At 50.4% G+C, this 20,683-nt stretch overlaps 3 protein-coding genes across 5 annotated transcripts in view; 1 reads left to right on the top strand and 2 right to left on the bottom strand.

Annotated features, from left to right (window-relative positions):
* The window catches only part of ece2a (endothelin converting enzyme 2a), a 35,349-nt gene extending 32,857 nt beyond the window's left edge, over nucleotides 1-2,492 (bottom strand). Inside the window, 1 exon segment of the mRNA XM_029831171.1 lies at nucleotides 2,339-2,492. Within this exon segment, the coding sequence (XP_029687031.1) occupies nucleotides 2,339-2,492 (154 nt within the window).
* Nucleotides 2,493-3,962: 1,470 nt separating this feature from the next.
* Nucleotides 3,963-8,064, top strand: map6d1 (MAP6 domain containing 1). The gene is made up of 3 exons (XM_003975606.3): nucleotides 3,963-4,715; nucleotides 5,133-5,418; nucleotides 7,491-8,064. Exons 1-3 carry the CDS (start codon nucleotides 4,213-4,215, stop codon nucleotides 7,566-7,568), a joined length of 867 nt encoding a protein of 288 aa, XP_003975655.2. The 5' UTR covers nucleotides 3,963-4,212; the 3' UTR covers nucleotides 7,569-8,064.
* Nucleotides 8,065-8,203: 139 nt separating this feature from the next.
* yeats2 (YEATS domain containing 2) lies at nucleotides 8,204-20,400 on the bottom strand. Of its 3 annotated transcripts, none has more exons than XM_029831169.1 (30): nucleotides 20,238-20,400; nucleotides 19,734-19,839; nucleotides 19,508-19,605; nucleotides 19,319-19,411; nucleotides 19,016-19,243; nucleotides 18,815-18,933; nucleotides 18,533-18,694; nucleotides 17,840-17,951; nucleotides 17,713-17,757; nucleotides 17,490-17,643; nucleotides 17,169-17,411; nucleotides 16,930-17,088; nucleotides 16,120-16,211; nucleotides 15,433-15,624; nucleotides 15,129-15,357; nucleotides 14,888-15,046; nucleotides 14,209-14,336; nucleotides 13,599-13,742; nucleotides 13,347-13,529; nucleotides 12,468-12,828; nucleotides 12,255-12,392; nucleotides 11,882-12,025; nucleotides 11,587-11,725; nucleotides 11,445-11,521; nucleotides 11,254-11,333; nucleotides 10,329-10,533; nucleotides 9,754-9,989; nucleotides 9,606-9,680; nucleotides 9,382-9,455; nucleotides 8,204-9,172 (listed from the first exon to the last, which is right to left on the bottom strand). In XM_029831169.1, the coding sequence occupies exons 2-30, from the start codon at nucleotides 19,831-19,833 to the stop codon at nucleotides 9,064-9,066; spliced, it is 4,278 nt and encodes a 1,425-aa protein (XP_029687029.1). In that variant the 5' UTR covers nucleotides 19,834-19,839; nucleotides 20,238-20,400; the 3' UTR covers nucleotides 8,204-9,063. The 3 variants fall into 3 exon arrangements, with proteins under 3 accessions (XP_029687029.1, XP_011614731.2, XP_029687030.1); XM_011616429.2 differs by having other exon boundaries at nucleotides 12,255-12,389; XM_029831170.1 differs by lacking the exon at nucleotides 11,882-12,025.
* Between the last annotated feature and the right edge of the window lie 283 nt (nucleotides 20,401-20,683).

Here is a 20,683-nt window from a genome sequence, read left to right as displayed (position 1 = left end):
CAGATCTGCTAATTAGACTGATTAACTGTTAATGGGGGCCTGCGACAAGCTAATAACTTCACCAAGTATTCAGATAAAGTCATTAAACCTGAGATGTATCGCAACATTCGAAGCAGAGTATCGCACATAATCAAATCTGAGATTTTACTCATGCCTCAGAAAACATACAGTATATGCACACACACTCCCAGGATACCTCACGTACATCTGACGGAGATGGCAAAGCCATTACATCATCGGCCCTGGCCTGGGGGAGACGACGCATGAGCATCGACTACTGGGAGATGTGGGACCATTACATCACTGGCAGTCATAAAAGTAGGAGCCATAGTTGTACATGAGACATGGAGGGGACTGTGAGTGAGCTGGATCATCGCTGCGTTCACACACACTCACTCTCTCACACACACACACACACTCACACAGAGAGAGAGAGAGAGAGAGAGAGAGAGAGAGACTCTGACACTAACCATAACAACTTAATGCTTAAACCTTTCCTAAACTAAATTCAAACCCTAAAACCAAGTCTGGACCTGGCCGTTTGAAGTTGTGAGGACCGGCAAAAATGTCCTCACTTTGCTAGTAAAATGTGTCTTCTGGTCCTCTCTCTGTAGCATGTGCAAGAACACACACACACACACACACACATACACACACACACACACACACACACACACACTGGCAGGTCAGGTGGAGAATCAGGAGCTGCTTGACGCAATGCTGTGACACACACTACCTCAGGCCTGCTGGTTACCATGTCACCAGCACAGCCAGTTAGGACCAGGGCTGGGACAGGGGGGGTGCCAGAACCAGAGATCGATTACAACAGATCGAGATTTTTTGAGCACAAGACATGTTTCAAGCATCTAGCTCTCCTCCCTTACCTTGCTCCCCTTCCCTCAGGCCTGCTGTGATGATCTCAGTAGGAATGATGTCCATCTGCAGTGGGTGAATGGCCCAAACCCGACTGTTTCTTTACCTCACTTCGAGCCGTTTTACCTTTATTTGCTCATCACCCACACGAGCGCTATAATAATAATACCTCCAGGCCTTTATTTGATAACCTCCTTCGTGTTCTTTCTTCCATCAAAGGAATGGCCAGGCCCCCACAGACCTGACATATGAAGGGCCAATCATGGAGATAAGTTAAGGGTTTAATACTCAAGGTCTCCACAACATGTGAGGCTTTCTGGCTCTATTACCTCCACAGCTGTGTGATTCTGAGAAAGATATCAGAGAGAGAGGACGGTGGGGGGGAAGGGGAAGAGAGAGAGCCCTCAGGCAACTCTCCCTGGGGTTCACTGTACATCATCTTGCAACAAATTCCTCCCTCTTCTCAGTCTCTTCTGTAGGACAGCAATGACGCACAATACTAAAAAAAAAAGTGTCTGCATAGAGATGCTTATAATCAAGCACCCTGGATCATTTATTCTTAAGAATTAAAAAGAAAACCAGCACTGACCACCAGCGTACTCCTCCATCTCTCACCGAGAGACAGGCCATGTTCAAATGGATAATAGAACCAACCCCCCCTCCACCACCACCACACGCACACACCCCTTTGCAAACACAAGCCCCCATGATTCCCTGACACAACTTTACAAGATCCCCGTCCAGCATGCATCAACACCAGTGAATGTGCGCGAAAGGCACGCTCCAGCAAAGCACGGACCGACACAGCCCCCGCACGTTGGTGTGCGAGTACAACAGTCAGAAAACAGGAACAACTATCATTTCACAGCCTTTAATATACAGAACGCATTCTTTCCTGTCAGAAGAGGCTCCATCTATGTGTAGTTCCTCTTCTTCACACAACGACTTTGGCACCAGAGTGATGTGAGCTGTGTGTCAGGTTTTGGCCATTAAAACAGGACTGGACATTTGTTGGGAAACAGCGCCATCTCGTGGACATTTATTGAAACAGACTCGCTGCAGCGATACTCGATTCAATGTTTAATCAAAAGTTTAAACACGCCAAAAACGCACGTATGCGCAAAAAAGTCAACACAAACTAATGGGTGAAACGCAGGGATGGCTACAGAATGCAACCATGACAACCATTGCGTTGTACTGACTGTATATGCAACGTCAGCTTATTGAAGACAAAAAATCTTGATGACAAAATCTAAATAAGAGGCAGACAGGAAATCTACTACAACTCCATAACTTCAGCTAAGGTAAACATGATTTACAGGAATTTCCAGAAATATGGGGGGTAAATAAGAACTAACAAATATCATGTTTTGTTATGCATAAAATTAAGCAGACAACAACAGTGACTACTACTACCTGATAAAACTACTATCCAAGGATAGCGTCTTCTTTCTTAACTACTATCCAAGGATAGCGTCTTCTTTCTTAACTTTATTAACCAGGAGATGCTGGAATTTGGAGAAGCAGCCTAACCAGTCGTAGGTGTGCCCTGTCTCGCATCTTTCATCCCGGTGGTCGACAACTTTGCGCCTGCAATTGTCATCGGGAAGATCGTCCATAATTCCCGAGAACAAGTAAATAATTGCTTTTATACAGTGTAAGGGAGTGTCAGTAAGTAAGGAACACCGGAAGATGGCAGTAATGCAACCCAGCCGCCGTTTTATACCAAAGACGAAGAAGTAGCAGTAGTGGTAGTAGAAGAAGAAGAACAGCATCGCTGATGTGAGAGCGCCCCCTAGCAGCCGGAGTTGACTCTGCTGACCGACCTGTCATGTCACTATAAGTTATATAATGACAGGCTAACACGACTGCGTCCACATAATTTAATCTTTTGTTAGGTTACAGCCACGTTGTTTTACCCAAATGCACATTTCTCTTGGTGATTGTTCAGTCTTGGGTTACGATTTAGGTGTAATCCCCAAAAACGTGTACCCACAACTTCGCCACTAACCAAACACTGAAGCGCAGTTAAGTTGAATGCAAAGTTCTATCCATTTCGGACAAACCCATTTACATTTGCACATGGCTGTTTGTGTAGCACAACACAATACATTAAATATTTTGCCACATTAAGTTTAATTTGATGATATCACAGACTATAATAAGTGATGGTACACAATCATGCGTGTGATGCGTGTTCTGTTATTATAGAGACAGTATAGCAGAGACAAAAGCATCAGAAACAGGGGATCTGCAAAGGAAAACACGTAAAAAGGGGGGGGGGGGGGGGTAAAAAAAATAATGTATGCAAAATTAATAGGCGCTTTAAAGTGCTTTAAATTTTCTGACGCCTGAAAAAAAACTGTAAAGAATTACACTTGTTGAAAACATCATTGTTATAGAATAACGTGGAAAATATTTCACTTTATTTTAATGAGAAAAAAATTAAATATATAAACTCGCTTCGCGGTTGTGTAATGTCTTCTATTGTCCACCAGATGGCAGCATCCGATTGCAGGTCAATGCTCCCACCTGTTTGATCATCCGTCGGTCAGCATCTGCAACTACTGATTCCCAATCTGCCAGCCGTGCTCACGCACATGCGTGGTTTTGCACTTGGCCTCGTTCTTACGTAATGAATAAATAAGTAAATTAACAACCGAGTAATAGAATGCAACAATGTAAAGCGATCAAGCACATTTACTTAAGAATAGTGTTCCGAAGTCAATGTTTGAGGGGTTTACAATATAAAAAACCTGCACTGCTTCATTCTTACATTGAATATTCAGTAAATACCACCTTCATTTTTCTAGGTATTTATTATAATTATCCGTAACAGTAGCATTAGTATTGTGAATTTGTCGGGATTTCTTTGGTTTCTCCTGCAGAGTTCATGCAGAGGTTCCTGAGGTTGTGTTTCAACCAGCATCAGAACCCAATAAACGCTAAAAGCTTGAGGGGATATGGCTGGAGGATCTCTGCTTCTGGATCTCTCGCATGCGTCTGCCTGCAGCGGGGGGGGGGGTCTTTCCCTCTGGTTTGGAGTCAGCTGCAGGATGATGTGCTTACAGATTCCTCTGCATCGTGGAGCCACTACCGCAGGTCACGTGACGGGCATATTGAACGAGGGTCGTCGCCACACCGGCTCATCTCTGCTGGCGCTGCTCAGCCTGCTGACATGGACTCCGGGACGCGGTGCTTTCTCCCATCCTGGCAAGCGGCCGGAGCGTCGCGCGCTGCACGAATGTAGCCTCGGATCGCTTCCTGTTCTTTTTCTCTTCTTTTGTTGCTTTCTTCCTCCCCTCTCCTCTCTCCCACCAGTCACACCGCCTGCCTGGCATGGCTTGGCCGTGCATCAGCAGAGTGTGCTGCCTCGCTCGCTTCTGGAACCAGCTCGACAAGTCGGACCTGTCGGTCCCGCTCACCATCCAGAACTACTCGGAAATCGCCGATCAGGAGGTCCGGTCCGTCACCAAGCAGGTTCCCACGCTCGACGCGGACCTGCGTGGCTCCCCACGGGCGCAGATAGATGGCCCGGGCACCCGGGGGTCTTCCAGGGCGCGTAAAGAGCCCAGTTACAAGCCCCGGGAGGACTACCATCCTCCAGAAGTGCCTTTCCCAAGCGTCACCCAGTACAAGCAGGATTTCAAACCTTGGCCCATCCCCAGGAAGGAGAATTTCCCCTGGATTAGTAACGGGGGCGGCAGCAGGGCGGACAGTGCTCCTGACAGCGCGCAGAGCGGCTCCCAGAGCCGGGCACAGGCCGGCGAGGAGCGGGCCAGGCTGGGGCAAAGGTGGGGGGGGCAGGAGGTGGTGGAGGAGAGGAGAACCAGCTCCTACAGGTGAGGAAGACGCACGCACGCACTAATTGGTTCCACTGGTTTAATCAGGGGGGGAAAAGATGCGTTTTAGTAACAGTTCATCAACTTTAATGGTCGAGCCAGAAAAGCCTGCAGTGAGAGAGGGGCCATCAATAATTCCCTCACATATCGGATTAAAGCTCCGACAGACTGAACGTTTGATTTTCATTGATGCAGATTTAATTTTAGATGGACGAGCATCTGAAGTGTGCTTATATAAGTGTAAAATACCGCAAAATAGTGAAAGCAATGACAAAAATGTTGCAGCTTAATTGATTTGAAATCAAGTCGCGCAAATTAAAATAGCCCACAAAGACATCTTTTTAGTCTTTCAGTATTTGGCTGCTGGAATTGGGATGGTGAGGCCATCTGTAACACCTCTGTAACCTCTGACCCCAGACAAGAGTACAGGCCGTGGACGGGGGTGAGACCGGCCAAAAGCACGAGGAGAAACCCCCCAGGTCAGTATTCCAGCCCAGGGACACAGGCCAGCCGCGCCCCATGTGAGACCAGCTACCAGGCCGCCTACAGCGGCGAGGCCCAAAGACCCGTGGCGCTCCACGAGGGGGAGAACGCCATCCCGACTGCCAGCGACAACATCCAGCCCATCCCAGCTGAGGCCCTGCAGGCCTCGCTGAGCTCCTCGGGCCCCCAGCTGAGCGTGGGAGGGAGCACCAAAGGAGAGGTGAGCACGTTCATCCAGCTGTCAGCTGAAAGTGACCCGGCTGTTTAAAAGAGGCCGAGCAGCGTTAGCTAACACTGGCGCTGCTCTCATTACTCTGGCCTGGATAGAGCCGGCGCCAAAGTTCAGCTTTAGTCTCTAAACAACCTTAATTGCACTAAAGATGCGACCGAGCCGTTAAATACACGTGGCCCCCAAAGCCATGACGGCGCAGGAATGGTCCGAACATCCACTCTTGCACGGTTTGTCCCAGATTTTGATGCTGAACCTCATAGGTGGGGGTAAAGCACCTAAATCAGATTTAAACCCTGACCAGGGCAGAACAAGGCGAGGGGATTTGCCCAGGAAGCTTTAACTGCATCGGCAGAAGCAGGTTGTGTTTGGCTGGATAAACCAGGCGGGCGGGTGGGCTCTTGCCCCCCCCCCCTTCCTTCCCCGCTCGGAGGCTCAGGTCAGCTGTTGCGTGACAGTGAGTGAGGCGGATTTTGGGAATCTCCAGAGGTTTAGTGCCATCCCACTTCCCCGCCTGAACCTCTGGGTGCCATCTGCCAGCGCCGGGCTGCGCCGGTCGCCGCGCTCCGGCTTGTTCTGACGCACACTTGCGTCTTTATTCTCGTCATCGTAGAAATAAAAATGGGTGAGGAGGAGAAATGACAGAAACGAGCCAGGATAGTTCTGAGCCGCCGTCCCGTGTGACCACAATGGAGGTCAAAGTGAGCCGTGTCATCAGCAGGACAGCCTATTAATAATACTGTCCCAGTTGGACCGAGACTTCACAGATTATTAAGACACTGAGTGTTTGTGTGTGTGTGTGGAACCCATGAAATGTTCTGACACACACTTGTGCTACAGTTTCTCAGTGCAACACCAACCAACCTGGCTGCATATCAAGTTGATCTTAAATAATCTGCCCCGCTCACCACTTTCCAGCTCAGTATTGACTCAGCAACCCCCCCCCCCCCCCTCCCGAGAGTTCTAAATGTGCATCCCTCTCCAGTGTTCGCCACCATTTGGATGGCACAGAACAGGACCGGACCATTAGAAGATTGAAACCGAATTAAGCTGCTAAAAAATCCGAATCAATCCGCGCTTACCGACCCGTCACCAGGTCAGCCGTGAAATTCTCCATCAGTCTGTCAGATTATGTGACGGAGGACAGAGCGTGTCAGCAAAAACACACCTCCGTGTGTGTGTGTGTGTGTGTGTGCGTGCGTGCAAACAAACTCACGCGGAGGAAATCTGTTAAATCCCAAATGTGTTTTGGGGATAATCGAGACAAAACTGCTGAATGTGGAGGGAAAAACGCAGGAGATAAATGCTGATTTCAGTCGGCTGTGAGGCTGTTTTTTTTTTCTTGCAGGACTCTTTATTTCCGGGCCTTTTGCCTTCGGACAGAACCGTAAACCTGCCAACGCTGATAGAGGCAGGCAGCTTAAACGGGCTCTGATTGCTCAGCAGCTCAACGCTCCAGAAGCAGAAATAACCGCGTACACCAAACCAAAAGCAAGAATTTCCAGGTTTTTATCGGTCTATTAAGGATCTCGTGATGTAACAAAAACTGGTGGTGTTCCCATTTGATCCCGTCTTCCTGACTTTTCTTTGATCCTTTCATTGCCTCCTTTATTCCTGACTTCTTTCTCCCGCCCCTTCCTTCCCCTTCCCTTTTCCCACGCTGCCTGGGACAACAGGGGCCCCCGCCGAGTTGGCAGGACGGGGGGAGGGGGGGGGGGGGGGGTGTTATTTCACGGTCCGTTGGCGTGATGTTGGCACCGGTGGGATTGAAGAGCAGCAGACCAGGCAGACACACATCACTCACCTCAAAACCACTTCAGACTCTGTAGGCGTGAAAAAAAGGATCCAAATGTTCAGTCGGGGGCTCAGATTTCATCAGGGATACAGAAATGTGTCCTGAGTTTTCATTACTTCGCCACCAGATTCCTCCCTGACAGCCCATCCCGACCAGTCTGCTCTCATTCCAATGAGCTGGGGGGGGGGGGGGGGGGGGGGGGTTGTGTGCCACAGCTGCCACCTCTGGTTCCGTCTCTGACCCGACTCCTCTCGCTCTCTCGACTCAGGAACACCTGGTGAGGACCAAGCTCCCCCCGAACCCCTCCGCCGTCTTTCAGAGCGGCCCGAGGGTCCTCGACATCTGACAGCACCCCCCCCCGCGGTGGCCCGAATCGGCGCGGGGTGGGGGGTGGGGAGGGGTGGATGCTTTGGAAACACAAGAATCTATGCAAGATACCGGATGGTTGTGAAGCCCGTGGAGCCGGAGGCAGCCGGGGACGTCCCCTACACCCTCCCACCCCCTCCTCCTCCGCCCGCGTTGCCATGGAAACCGAAAAAATGCATGTGAGAAAATAGTTTTTGACATTTGTAGACGCACAAGAATCCGGCTGCTCCGTTCACTGCACATTGTGTTGAGCCTGAGAACAAATGATGCCGAGTCCAGTTAGGAGTAACCTCCCCCCTCCCCCACAACCCCCCCCTTGGTGTTGCTAGAAATCTGCTCGTAAATGTTATTTATTTCCCTCGTGGTTCCGTTTTGCCGATTTGAAAAGGAACAGCTGGATGGAAGCTTTTGTAAATTGATTGTTAATGAAGTGTGGTCAATAATGTCAAGTGGAACTCAAATAAAACAATATTAGCTTCTTAATTTTTCGTCAATGTGTTTCCTTTCATCCAAGTAATAATTGGAAAAATGGAAAAATATCGCATAATGATCACTCACGGTAACCAGAACATCGACCTACACGGTTATCTTAGCGAAAGAGACCAACCAAACAGATGATTTTTCTCTGTTTATTACAAGAATATTTGTGATATTTTGGCTTTACACTAAAACATGAAAATGTTTGGGTCGTCTACATTTGGTTATTTCGACATCTCCATGTCACGCTCAGGAATGGCCAGTGGGTCAATCATCAGCGTCACGCGCAGCTCAACGGGAAACTGGATCACCAACAATTCAACATCCAACACACTCTCACACACACACACACACACGCACACGCACGCATTCGCTTCAACATATCGTGATAGAATCCACACACAACCCTGCTCAACTGTTTGGTCATTGATTTACATTACAAAAAAAAAAAAAAAAACAGGAAATGGAAAGGCCAATCAGATCAGCCGATTAGTTTTTTCCCCTCTGCAACACTGTAAAGGAAAACATGGACGATGACGACGACAATAACGCAGCTAATGAAACCTAACAATGAGTGAAGAATGGCTCATAATCACCTCTGCTTAGCAACAGGGCAAAGGATTTCTTAATCACCTTAGACACCGGTGTTAACGGCTGACCCGCCCAACACTGATTCCAAAACTCCAACCTTTATTAGTGCCTCTGGCTTGTAAACCACCTCTGAAACAGACAGCTGGTGTCTGATGTGACCACTCGGGCTCGCCCCCCCCCCAGCGACCGGGCGGGTGTGCGACACTTCGTCGTTAGAATATTTTAATGAGGTAAGGAGGACTCAGAGTCCCGCGGTGCCACTTATGTTGACACATTGAGCCCAGATCGGTTCAGCAGTGTTGGACACATTTGATGCTCGGCAGACGGAGCCACGCTGTCGCGCCGCCAGGACCGGTTCGGACGGCCCGCGTGGGCCCGTTGCCAGGTAACGTCAGCGTCGTGATGCGTCAGTTGTCCTTAAGCAGCGAGCCCATGTGAGCGTTGGTGAGGAAGTCGCAGGTGGGGACGCTGCTGATGGCCTGATGGATGTTCAAGGCCGTGATCTCTCTGGGAGCTCTGTAATAAAAGTTCAGCCTTTGTTGCTTTCGGAATATTCCCGACAGCTTTACAGTCATCTCTGAGCTACAAAGTACAGTATTTTGGCTGGGAAATCCGTATTCTAATAATACAAATCTAATGAGCAACCATCAGTTGTGCTACTTTAATGGAAAACTGTAAACTGGAGCACAAAGCAGACTGGAGATGAAAAAAGGCCACCGACTGACCTGTTCTGGGGGGATTTGGCATAAGCCCCAGCTAGAGCTTCTCTCAGGATGTCACTGGCAAATTGTTCGGTAGCCTAGACACACGCAGACACACACATATTTTAGTTAGAAAGAACGTTGTTATGGCAGTGAAAGCAGCAACACTGGTTCACACTTGCAGACTAAACATTCCTCCTCATTGGTGAGGTAACGGTGAGCTGGTGTGATCTGTGTGTCTGACCGACCTTCAGGATCATCTCTTCCACGACTGGAGCAAAGACGTTTTTCTCCACCTCTAGAGGCTGGAAGTTAACCCCGATCTGAAAGAGGCGAGACGTCACTCAGTGGGGGGTGACCTTCATTTGCCCTTCTATGACCCCGGAAGCTGCTGACCTGCTGAGCCGCTTCGCTCACAAACTGAGCGGAGACGCTGGGGCCCAGGAAGAACTTGGGCTCCATGTCGGCCTCCTGCTCCTCCTCCTTGACCTTTAGCGTTTGGCAGGGGGGAGTCACGGTGATGACGTCGACGATCTCGTCGTGCATCTCCTCCGGTTCGGTCTTGAGCAGCGCCTGCATCTGCTCCAGCCGCACCAGCAGCTCCTCGCAGCTGCTGAGGGTCGTCGGGCACTCTGGGGGCAGATTCGCGCACGTTTGACAGAACGGTTCGCAGCAAGAGCGTCGGTATTTCACGCAGTGTTGTAAAAAAAGAGACAACGGCCGAGACAAACGGGACGAAATCCGGCTTGTTCGATGGAAAAGAACATTTAAGGAAGAAAGCCTGAGGCTGCACACTGCACTGAAACAAATTACTGGACCAACGGCAGGACAATTACACCCACACACGCCGTCCTTACAGGAAAATATTGATCCACACTTTAGGCTGCTGAAAAAGAGCCGGCGGTGAAACGACGACTGATCAGTTCGTTCCGGTGTCGGGCCTCTGCGCCGCGGCTAACATGCTAACTCACCGGGCTCGCTGTCAATCTGCGTGAGGATGTCCTCGATGGACTCGTCGTCGTTCCTGCGCTGGGGCTCGAGGTCAGGCAGCGTGTAGCCCCTCTGGCGGCACCACTGAACCACCTCCCTGGTCTTTGGGGGGGTGAGGGCCTGCAGGCGAGGCGAGCGGTCCAAGACGTCCTGGATGGCGCGTTTTACCGCCACTGCTCGCTGAAGCTGAACAAACACGGACATGTTGTTGTTAAGATAAACTGTACATTATCCAACAACACTTGTTTGTCAGTCTGTTATAATTCTGACCACTGATCAGCCATGATTGCAGTAAATTACTGGCTTGTAGCTTACAAACACCCAAATGTGAGCAGAACAGAGCAGCTACTGCCTGGGCAGCTGTAGAGAGGCTACTGATGGAAGGATAAAAAAAGCAGGCAGAGATCAGAGCAGATAGATAGCGAGACATGAGCTAAGCAGAATGTCTGCGGAGTCAGCGCCCCAGCGAAGAACACCGTGACATAGTAGAGGGCCAAAACAGCAAACAATGCAAATGATCGCATGACAGGTGGAGGGTATCTGGAAGGAAAGCAGGAAGAAAGGAAGAAAGATGCTCCTTAACATCGATTAATCCCCAGTTCTTATGACTATCGAGCCTCTAAAAAGCCCAAAAAATAACAGAAAATCCTTCAGCACAGATATATCAAACCGTTTGTTTCCCAGCATCCTTAAGGCCAAACCTTTCCACGCAGGGAACGTGGAAGCAAAGCTCATTCGGTGCTCATTTTTCCAGAAAACATGCTAATGCGCCCCGATCACTCATGTTTTTGCTGACAAATCAACATTACAGTCAAGACAACACAGTTTCACTCATCTTTCAGCATAATAAAGCACAAGTTTCACCCTTTACTACACAAACATGCACAATCCCCCACTAACAGCTACCTCTGATGCGCGCCGTTTGCCGATAGTCCAAGAATAATACTGTTCTGTTGACGAGGCGCAGAACGGATGAGAGTCTTCGGCTGAAAGAAAAGAATTACAGAGCTTAGCAGCAGCTTCCGTATGGGCTCGCAGTCTGTTTACGCGTATAATGCTAGTTTTTATGGAACAAAATGGAAACTGTGCTCGCTCACTCTTTTCTGGCACGATCAGAGGGAATTTCTTCACCACGGCCGTCAGCAGCTGCATCATGGTTTCGATGTGCTCGGTGCTGAGAATCACAGGGGGGGCAGGGTCAGCCGGTGGAATCCACCGTAACAATCAATCTGGACTTACTTAATGAGGTCCTGTGCCGGATTTTCTGCCCCTTGTTCCTGCTTGACTGTTGTGGCTGCGGAAGCAACGTGGGCAGGAGCGGGGACGGGAGGGCCCGCGGGACCAGGTCCAGCTGTGCCGACACCTGGCTCTGTCTTCACTGTGGTGGTAGAGGGACACAGCAGAGGCATCACCTTTATGAATTTACCTTTGATTTTAGGCTTTTCCTTTAAGTTGTGTATTTGATATTGATGGACACTAGTGGACAATGCTGGCTGGGGGCTGAACGGGGGGACTGGGGATGAATCCCTCTCACCTTGTGCCAGAGGCAGGGCAAGGGAGGGGGACGCCTGGCAGGCAGGACTTGTGGCGGCTCCAGCTCCAGCTGCTCCGGGGGTGGAGGAGGAGGAGGAGGAGGAGGAGGAGGAGGCAGTACTGGAGACTGGGCCTTTAGACACAACTACACACACAAAATGGATCGATGGCCCGTTAGCTTTACAATGCAGAATGAGAGGAGGCCTGACAGAGGGCAGAGAATCTATAATCTGAGCAGTAAAATAAACTACAACATTTTTAAAGCTTCCAAAACACGAGCACAAGTTCGAACCTCAAAATCTGCAGAAATCTGTGAGGGATGGAAGAAAGCAGAGCCAGACGAGGGCTTTCATGTGTCCAGTGCTCAAACCTACCTTTCCCTACTGGCATCAGTATGGTCTGCAGCCCCCCAGAGCCACTACCAACCCCCAGTTGTTTTAGCTGGTTAGCAGGGATGGTTAAGACTGTCTGCTGGGAGCTGGAACCCCCTGAGTGGATCTTCAGCATGCCTGCTGACCAAACACAGGACGTTCTTCATGAGGCAGAAGCCGACACAGATGACGGGAAACACGGGGGCCTGTGCGTACCTGACAGAGTTGTTCCCGTCTTGCCCCCTCCTGCCGCTAATGAAGCTGTGGTGACCAATGACGTACCGCTGCCTTTAGGCACGCTAACCAGAGTGCTCGCCCCCGCGCCCTTGGACACGCTGACGACGGGCATGTTGGTGACACCTTTGACGACTGTTCCTGCAGCTCCAGCCGTGCCCGCCGCTCCTTTAGCTGTAGCAGCGGAGCTAGCGCTGCCTTTGACCAAAGTAGCCACAGCCGCCTTGGAGAGAGCGCCTCCCAGTGCGGCGCTGGCACTTTTGGCGGCGTTGATGACGGCTGCCTGGTTGGCTGCCACCAACAGCGAGTGGTGCGGGGAGGCGGGCTTTGCGGCCTCAGCGGCCTGCTGGGAGACGCAGCTGTCAATCAAACTGAAAACAGGAACAATCTTCTCTGGAGATGACAATCAAAAAGAATCAGAGGCGCAGCGGTTTCTGTTTACTGTCTTTGCTGCGTTCTTGTTTCTCCTGGAGGGAGATTTGGAGTACTTCCTCAAACCAGAGCAAGCTATGACATGTTGCTGTTTTAATATATTCTCTGATACATGCTGAATTTTCTAAGTTCTTGGCAGCAATTTTGTGCATTCGAAAATCTTTGCTCTCTGACTTGCCGTCCCACTGCGCAGTGATTGTTCACCGCATTAATCCCACTGTCACAAAAATGCTTCATCAACATTAAAAAATAATCCTCAAATGACAAAACATTGCAAAGTGCAGATATTTCCAACATTATTAGTCACTCAAGATATCAGCAAGCAACCAAACTTGAAATAAATCCTTCAAGTCCGGATTCAAACGGAACAAACCGTTCTCCTGCAAACCATCTGTCAGTTAGCAGCTAATAAAAACCCCTGAAACTGGCCTGTTGTTGGTTAGCAGCGGCTGAGGCGGTGCTGACGGGGCCGGGGGTGGAGCTGGCAGCGGTGATGACTCCGCCTGTCATCCTCAATGTGGTCGTCCCGGGCTTGGACAAGTGTCCCGCTGCGGCCAGCGTTTTCACAGAGCCTTCGGACAGCTTCATCTGTGCACCCTGCGAACCCACCACCTGCGGGAAAGTTCACATGAGACGGTCGGACCACCAGACGGTTTGCCCTCGTTGGATATCGATACTAACCTGAGCCAAGATGGCTGCCTTCTGTCCAGCTGTCACCCGGATGGCCTGCTGGGTAACAGCCGTTGGGGATGATGCAGCGTGGCCGGCTGAAGAGGAAGCCTGCTTCCCTGAACCCTGTGCTGGCTGGCCGACCAAAAACGTTCCCTGGGTTAAAGGAAAAAAAGACAGCAGCTTTATTTAGTGTGTAGCCAGCAGCCGTCAACACTTTACAGCTTCATGGAAACAGCGTTTATGCTAGCAGAGAGAAAATGTTTGGCTCGTGTACAAACTATATCCAAGCGTCCTTGTAAGAGACTAATTCATCTTCTGGTTCTGTCTCACCATTCAAGTTTGATATTTCTCAGTTGATGAGACACTAAATGTGTCACAAATTCAGCAGAAACTAACGTGAACTGTGTGTTTTTTTCCAGAGCATCACGCTGAGATTGAACATGTTTCACTCCAGTCCAGGTGGACGACTGGTGCATAATTTATAAAAATCCCTTTCAAGAATTTCTTCAGATTTCCTTTTAGCGTTGAGGCTTAAAAATAGATGGGAGACATTTCCCCCTATACATGAATATGCATGTCTCTGAGGATGGCTTTACGGTATGAAAGCATTTCTACCCACCTGTGGGGTCTGTTTGAGGATATAGGATGTGTAGGAGAGGTTGGAAGGCAGGCTGCTGGAAGAGGAAGATGAAGAGGACGTCTGAGAGCCCCCGGGGGCAGCTGACGAGCTACCCTGGGACTGCTGACCTGAATAACGCACAGCCACATACACATCAGCATCTGATAAACAGCCCCGTCTTTAGAGCCACTTAACGCCTGTGAAATGTTTCAGGACGCTGCTAAAGCCCTTAAATCTATGTATCCAACAGTTACAGAGCAGCGAGAGGGACTCAAGCCCTTAACACACACTGACTAAACGGCAGAAATAAAGCTCATGACAAAGATTGAGTCACTGTCCAGAAGGTAGAACAGCAGCCACTGGATACCAGTTTAACCAAAGTTTGCACCAAGCCCGGAGTCACAACAGTCCTCATACATCTGTCTACAGCTGGAGGCACAGAGGAAAATGTCAGAGCGAAACTTATTTAACTCGGACGATAACCCTCGATATTGAGTCACGGATTCGTTCTTTTCGTGCGTCTTCCGAAGGCCGCGTGCTCATACGGCCACGTGAGAGTTGTCAGACAAAACTGCCTGAGTAAAGCCTAAAAATATAGAAGCGAGCGCACAGAGAGGGTGGAAGTAAAGAGGTTTATTCCCCAGAAATGTGTGATCTTATGCCGTGCGTCCTTCCTCACTTGCACTGGAGGCTCGCAGGATGGCTCCCTGGGGGATGAGGAGCAGCTTGCCTTTCCCTGAAGGGTTCTTACTGTTGGTGGTCAGGTACAGCTTGGTGCCTGGAGGCAAATTGGCCAGATTTGCTAAGTTGTTAGCAGGCAGCTGTAGCGTAGCCATGACTAAAAGGGGGGGAAAAAAAACAGAATTCATCACTTTCTTTTCAAATGCTACTTGAAATGAGGATTGGGTTTGACCTCTGACCTCCACTCTTGCCACTTGAACCACCGGCTGTCTTAGCGGCGGCCGGCTGACCGGAGAGTCCGCTGGCTCCGCTCACTATGGCTTTAGCGACCCCCTGAGCCAGAACCTGCTTCCCGCCCATCACCTTGGAGACGGACGGGCTGCCCTTAGCCACCAGAATCTGCCCGCTGCTGATGGCCACCTGTTTGACAGCGGACTGAAGCGTGGAGCTAACGGGAATGCCCAGCATCTGAGAAAGAGACGAGCGCTGGGTTTAGCTCGCGGCCCACCAACGTCTCCGCTGCCCATCTGCAGAGGCACTGACCTTGCCCGTCGAGGTCGCCGCGGCGCCGCCGGCCTGTTTCTGGGCTGACACGGAGATCATGTGACCTCCCTTCACTGCGACAAACTGGTGGGACGCCGCGGCGCCGGGCTGCTGCTGGCTGGTTACTGTGGAAACCATCTGCTGCTGCTGCTGCTGTGGAGAAACTTCCCCAGGCTCCTGCTTGATAATCACCTGCACAAGATTTCAGCACACAGACGAGGAGGAAGGTGACAGGTTGAAAACGCAGGAACCGTCAGATTCAGAAGGTCTCTGTTCTAAACGGAGCCCAATAAATCCACCTTATATTCAAGCTGCAAACGTCTCCTTCACAACATCATCATTTATTAACCGGTTATGTTAATATCCTGCATCTGTTCCATCTCTCATCTGTAGAACAATTAACTACAGCACCTCACACCAAAACATAGGATTAATATTTCACTCTTCCTGGATAAAAATGCGCATATTAAAGTCGGACAATGTTCCGGGGGGGTTGTTTACACTGAAACCATGAAGCCTCCTCACACCTCCTGCTATCTGCAGCGATGTCCCATTTAAAGCTCACATCTGCTGAGAAAGCCTGGTTTACTATTAATACCCCCGTCGTTAAAGACGCCGCGGCACAGACGCTCCGGAATGAGCTCATCCCTCCGTTAAAAGAGCAGCATTTAGGTTTTATTGACTCACCTTCACTCCCGACGAGAGGAAAGTGCCCGTGTGCACTTTGGGGGCCGGGGAGCGGGTACCCTGGGCGGCGGGCTGTTTGGCAGAGGGACTTCCTGTGGAAGGATTTCACACACAAAAGCAGCAGTAAGACACGGAGGAGATGGATGGCACGCCGGGGGCGAAGGCCGCGCAGCGTGGGCGCTGCAGCCGAGCTTCAGCCCAGCACCCCGCGATCGGTGAGTCAGGACACCCACGCCGACCTCAAACAGCTCCACAACTCAACGCCTGACAGGAACGCAGGCTCGGCTGGAGAACCAGGTTCAGCTGTGTCAGAGGAAGCCCTTAAAGTGACTGAAGAGAGACCGGAGACCTGAGAGCCAAGCGAAGGAAGCACCAGAAACTTCCAGGCTGGAAACCAAACCTGATCTCTTTTATATGTGGCTGCAGACTATTATATCGAGTTGACAGGAAGTTAACAGGAAGAACTACAAAAAGTAATTCTAACTGGAAACTGAGTCTTGTTATAGTATTTGAAAGTCACGGTGACCTCAACGACCTTCCTGGCAGAGTAGCACATGTCATTTTCTCAAATGCCACAGCAGACCAGTCACCATGGCAACCTCCTTCCGCAAGCTCACGACACGTCAGATTGGAAGACAAAAGGCAGGAAAGCGGCGTGCACGAGGATAAAAGAGGACAAATGGACCAAAATAGAAGCCGCGGGGGTTATTTTCCATCAGGCGTGCAGCCAAAAGCCTCGCAGCCCGCGTGGGAGCCTCGGTCCACTTCCCGTGTCAAGCAAGTTGCTGGCGGCGGGCGGCGGAGGCGTACCTGCGGAGGCGGTGGACGAGGAAGCCATGCCGCCCGGCTTGTCCACGATGATGTAAGGGTTGTTGAGGACCGATGAAGAGCTCTGTTTGCTGTGGACGGGGGTGGAGGTGGCGGGCGTGCGAGGTAGAGGGGAGTGGCTCGGCGTGGAGATGGGAGACCCTGTTCGAGGGGGAAAAGGGGGAGCGTTTAAAACCCCGCTAACGACCAGCACAGCCTCACGCCAGCGCGCAGCTCCTCACCTGACACTATTTTGCAGCTCATGGTGATCGGCTGGAAGGATTTCCCGGGAGACTCGGCCGGGCTCGGCGCCTGACCCTGAGGGACGATCTTGCAGCTCGCCGTGATCGGCTGGAAGGCCGAGTTGCCGTGGGAACCCAGGGCGATCCTGTCGCCGGCCTTCGGTCGCGTCGGCGTGCGCTCGCAGGCGGCCGGGCCGGGCCTGCCGCCGTCCGCCGGCCGGCCCGCCTCGACCTTAACGGACGCTGGCGGGGGGTGAGAGACGGGGATGAATCTATACTGCCCGGCTTTGCTCAGAGGGACGCTCCCGCCCCCGCCTGTACCTTTGTCGCCGCCGGCGACGTTGTGAGACGAGGAGTGTCCGGAACTCTGGGAGGCGTCCACGGGGCTGGCCGCTCTGGGCGTCAGTTTAGAGGAGGTGGTCAGCGGAATGTGGTCGTCCACGAGGGTGTCCCGGTGAAGCTCCACGTCCACCACCTGGGAGGACGGCGGGTCATCGTCATGGAAACGCCTCGGGCAGAGGAGCTTTCGTCATTTAAAACTTACAGTTTCGGCTCCCAGCGTCTGCAGCCCAGTGTACGTCCTGTCCAGCTGTGAGACGCGGACAAACGCACACAAACGGTTATTGCAGTGTAATAACACTGTTATTACCAGCGGTTACAGTCGGTCTGACCTTCAGCTGATGGATGATGTCGATGCGTTTGTTTCGGGGGTCTTTGAAGTGGATCTGGATCCTGACGGGAAACTCGCCCCAACCGCGGCGCGTTAAATGAAACGGAGGCTCGCTGACAACACACACACACACACACAATCGAAACAGTCACACCAGCCTGCAGGTCGCTCAGAGGAGCCTCAACTCCCTCTGGAACGCACGTTTTAACTCCCACAACGCGCAAACGTCTGGCGTCACACGCCTGCTGGAACACTCCTCATCGGTGACCTCTTTGGGGAACGCTTGGGAGGACTCAGCATTAGACCCGCTGAACTCTCTGATCATTTAATCAAAGCTGCTAGCAAACCTACGGCCTTCGAACCCCTGAAACGACCAACAATGACACCGTTTTCTGCACAGAACTGCACAAACGTGTTTCTCTGAGTACCCGTGAGTAATTTAGTTACTCCCTATTTACTCGCACCTAATGTGACTCTAACGGGCTGTTTTAACGTGAGGCTTCGGGGATTCCACGACAGCCTCTACCTCTGTCTCCTGACACTCAGATTTAGGGTTAATGAAGGGTGAATACACCCACCAGAGGACGGCGGTCTGATATCAACAGGGCAGTTGGCTGGGATATTTGGGGAAGATGGTGTTTACAGATCCTGCTCCTTGGGAGAGTTTGAGGGCGACGGTGCCCGTTTTACACACCTGACTTCCACCAGGTCGTTGGGTTTGTAGCTGGGATGCAGGAAAAACCAGACTTTCTTCACGAAGTGGTCGATGCTGGGTTCCTTCCTGGAGCCCCTGACGTACACCATCCACTTATGGGTCGACTGGTCGTTTTCCTCGCGCTTATCAGGGGGGATGTACCTGAGCGGTAAAGAGAGACCAAATAGAAGCTGCCAAATTTGAAATCTAATGGTTAAACATAAATCTGATATCAACACAGCGTTAAAATTAGCGCTCGATAGCATCAATGCTATCACATACTTGGACACGTTTCCCACCACGATTGTCTTCTTAGCATAGAGTCTGGAGGCCTCGGCTCCGGAGGTGTGATATGTCACTCTGGGCTCAGCTCCGAGAGAAGACGGCACGCCAAATGTGTCCTACAATGTCAGAATGTAACTTTGTTGCAAGGTCTGAAGAATTAAAGTTAAAAAAAAAATCCACTCTGTTGTTTCAACTCACTCTGCCCGTGTTGCGTCCAGGCCTGCCCTCCTGCCTGCCGACGTCTTCTCTGGATACGCCGTCTTTCTCGACTTCGTCCCCCTGCTGCGAGAGGGATTCTGACTCCGACTGGCCCAGGGAGGGGGTCTCGGAGTCCTGGTTGAGGGGGGAAGAGGAACGGGATGGCGACTCCAGGAACCGTCGGATGGCCGGGTGGTTCAGAACAGCTGGGTCACTCTTGGAAGCGTGCTAGGACACAACGGACGGGGACGGTGGGTGATGTACAACAGCAACAGCTTACAGCGACGAGAGGGGAGGACTCACCTCTGGAACTTTTGGCATTCCAGCATTGGCGAAGTAATTAGCCACTATACAGGCTCTCAGCTTGTCCATCATCCTCCTGGCTTCATTCAGTCGCTGCAAAAGTATTCATCAAATGTTCAGATCCGTGAAATAAAAGTGTTTTTTCACCACTTTTATACTTGTTATGTTTACTGATTATCATCCACATACCTGGCTGATCACATCTATCTCATGCTCTTTGTTCTTCATCTCTAAGGAAAACTGCTCTCTTATGATGGTTTCAATCTTCCGTACTGTTGCCTCTCGGGCTGTAAAAACACCAGAGATATAAAATCTAAATCCACCAGCCTGAGAATCGCAGTTGGAACAGAGGTGTTTCATACATCATTACATGTGGTACAGGTGAATGGTCAGAGTTCAGAGCACACAACCTTACCATTATGTTCTTCCACCTTGTTTCTCTTGCTATTTTGAGCCAACAAGATGTCTTCATAGTCCGGATCATTGTCTTCTATTTTCCTTTTAATCCCGGACATGGTAGCCTGTTCATAAGCGTAAAATAACATAAGGCATTAACTGATTACACCCATGCTCCGATGATCAGTTGTCATAGCGCTTAGCATCAAGTTAGCCGATTAGCAGACCCAGCTAGCACATGCCTAAAAGCCAGGCAATGCTAATGCTGGTTAGCAGAGCGTATAGAGTTAAATTATCTACCCAATAGTTCTAAAAGAATACACAATGGAGGAGAATTAAGCCATAATTGCAAACGGCGCAGTATCGAATTCGGTCTCACGGCCACTTTAGTTGAGAGGTCTGGCTGTGAGTCCTGTAGTCATTTAGCAGCGAGAAGCTAGCGACCGCTAGCCTTGTTTGCTAATAGTTATCGGCGCCGCACGTTTGTAAATAGCGATTGTGTCTGTTAAAAATGCAGACTTACTGGAGTGCCCCGTTCTGCGGAGCAACGCTTCTTAGTGCTGCGTGGGTGTTACTTCATTCAGGGCACATGATTTGCCTCCCTGTGCTCATCTTGCACACTTTTGATTAGTAGATTTGTAAATGTCGAGGTTGACAAGAAGACTGTAGTGGAAAGTACGGCGTGCAAGTCCAAGTTACGACCACTAGGTGTCAGTAGTCGACCAAATTTGGAAGAAAATGAACTTATTGTTTTGTAGTTTTGTCTGATAAAAGAATATTTATTAACTTTTACTGTTAACGGCCATCATTTCTTTTTTGAACAAGAAATTGCCTTATTTTAATGAGATTTGGAGGTAGAAAATGTGATTACCATTGTTTTATAGTTACATTTTTGCTGCCTTTTGCACACATGCATCATGAATGTGTTAATCCACATTACAGCTGGGAATTTTCAACCATCTTCAGATT

This window comes from Takifugu rubripes, chromosome 22, assembly GCF_901000725.2.
Source record: "Takifugu rubripes chromosome 22, fTakRub1.2, whole genome shotgun sequence".
NCBI classification, from domain to species: Eukaryota; Metazoa; Chordata; class Actinopteri; order Tetraodontiformes; family Tetraodontidae; genus Takifugu; species Takifugu rubripes.
This window is presented reverse-complemented; position numbering and strand designations above follow the sequence as displayed.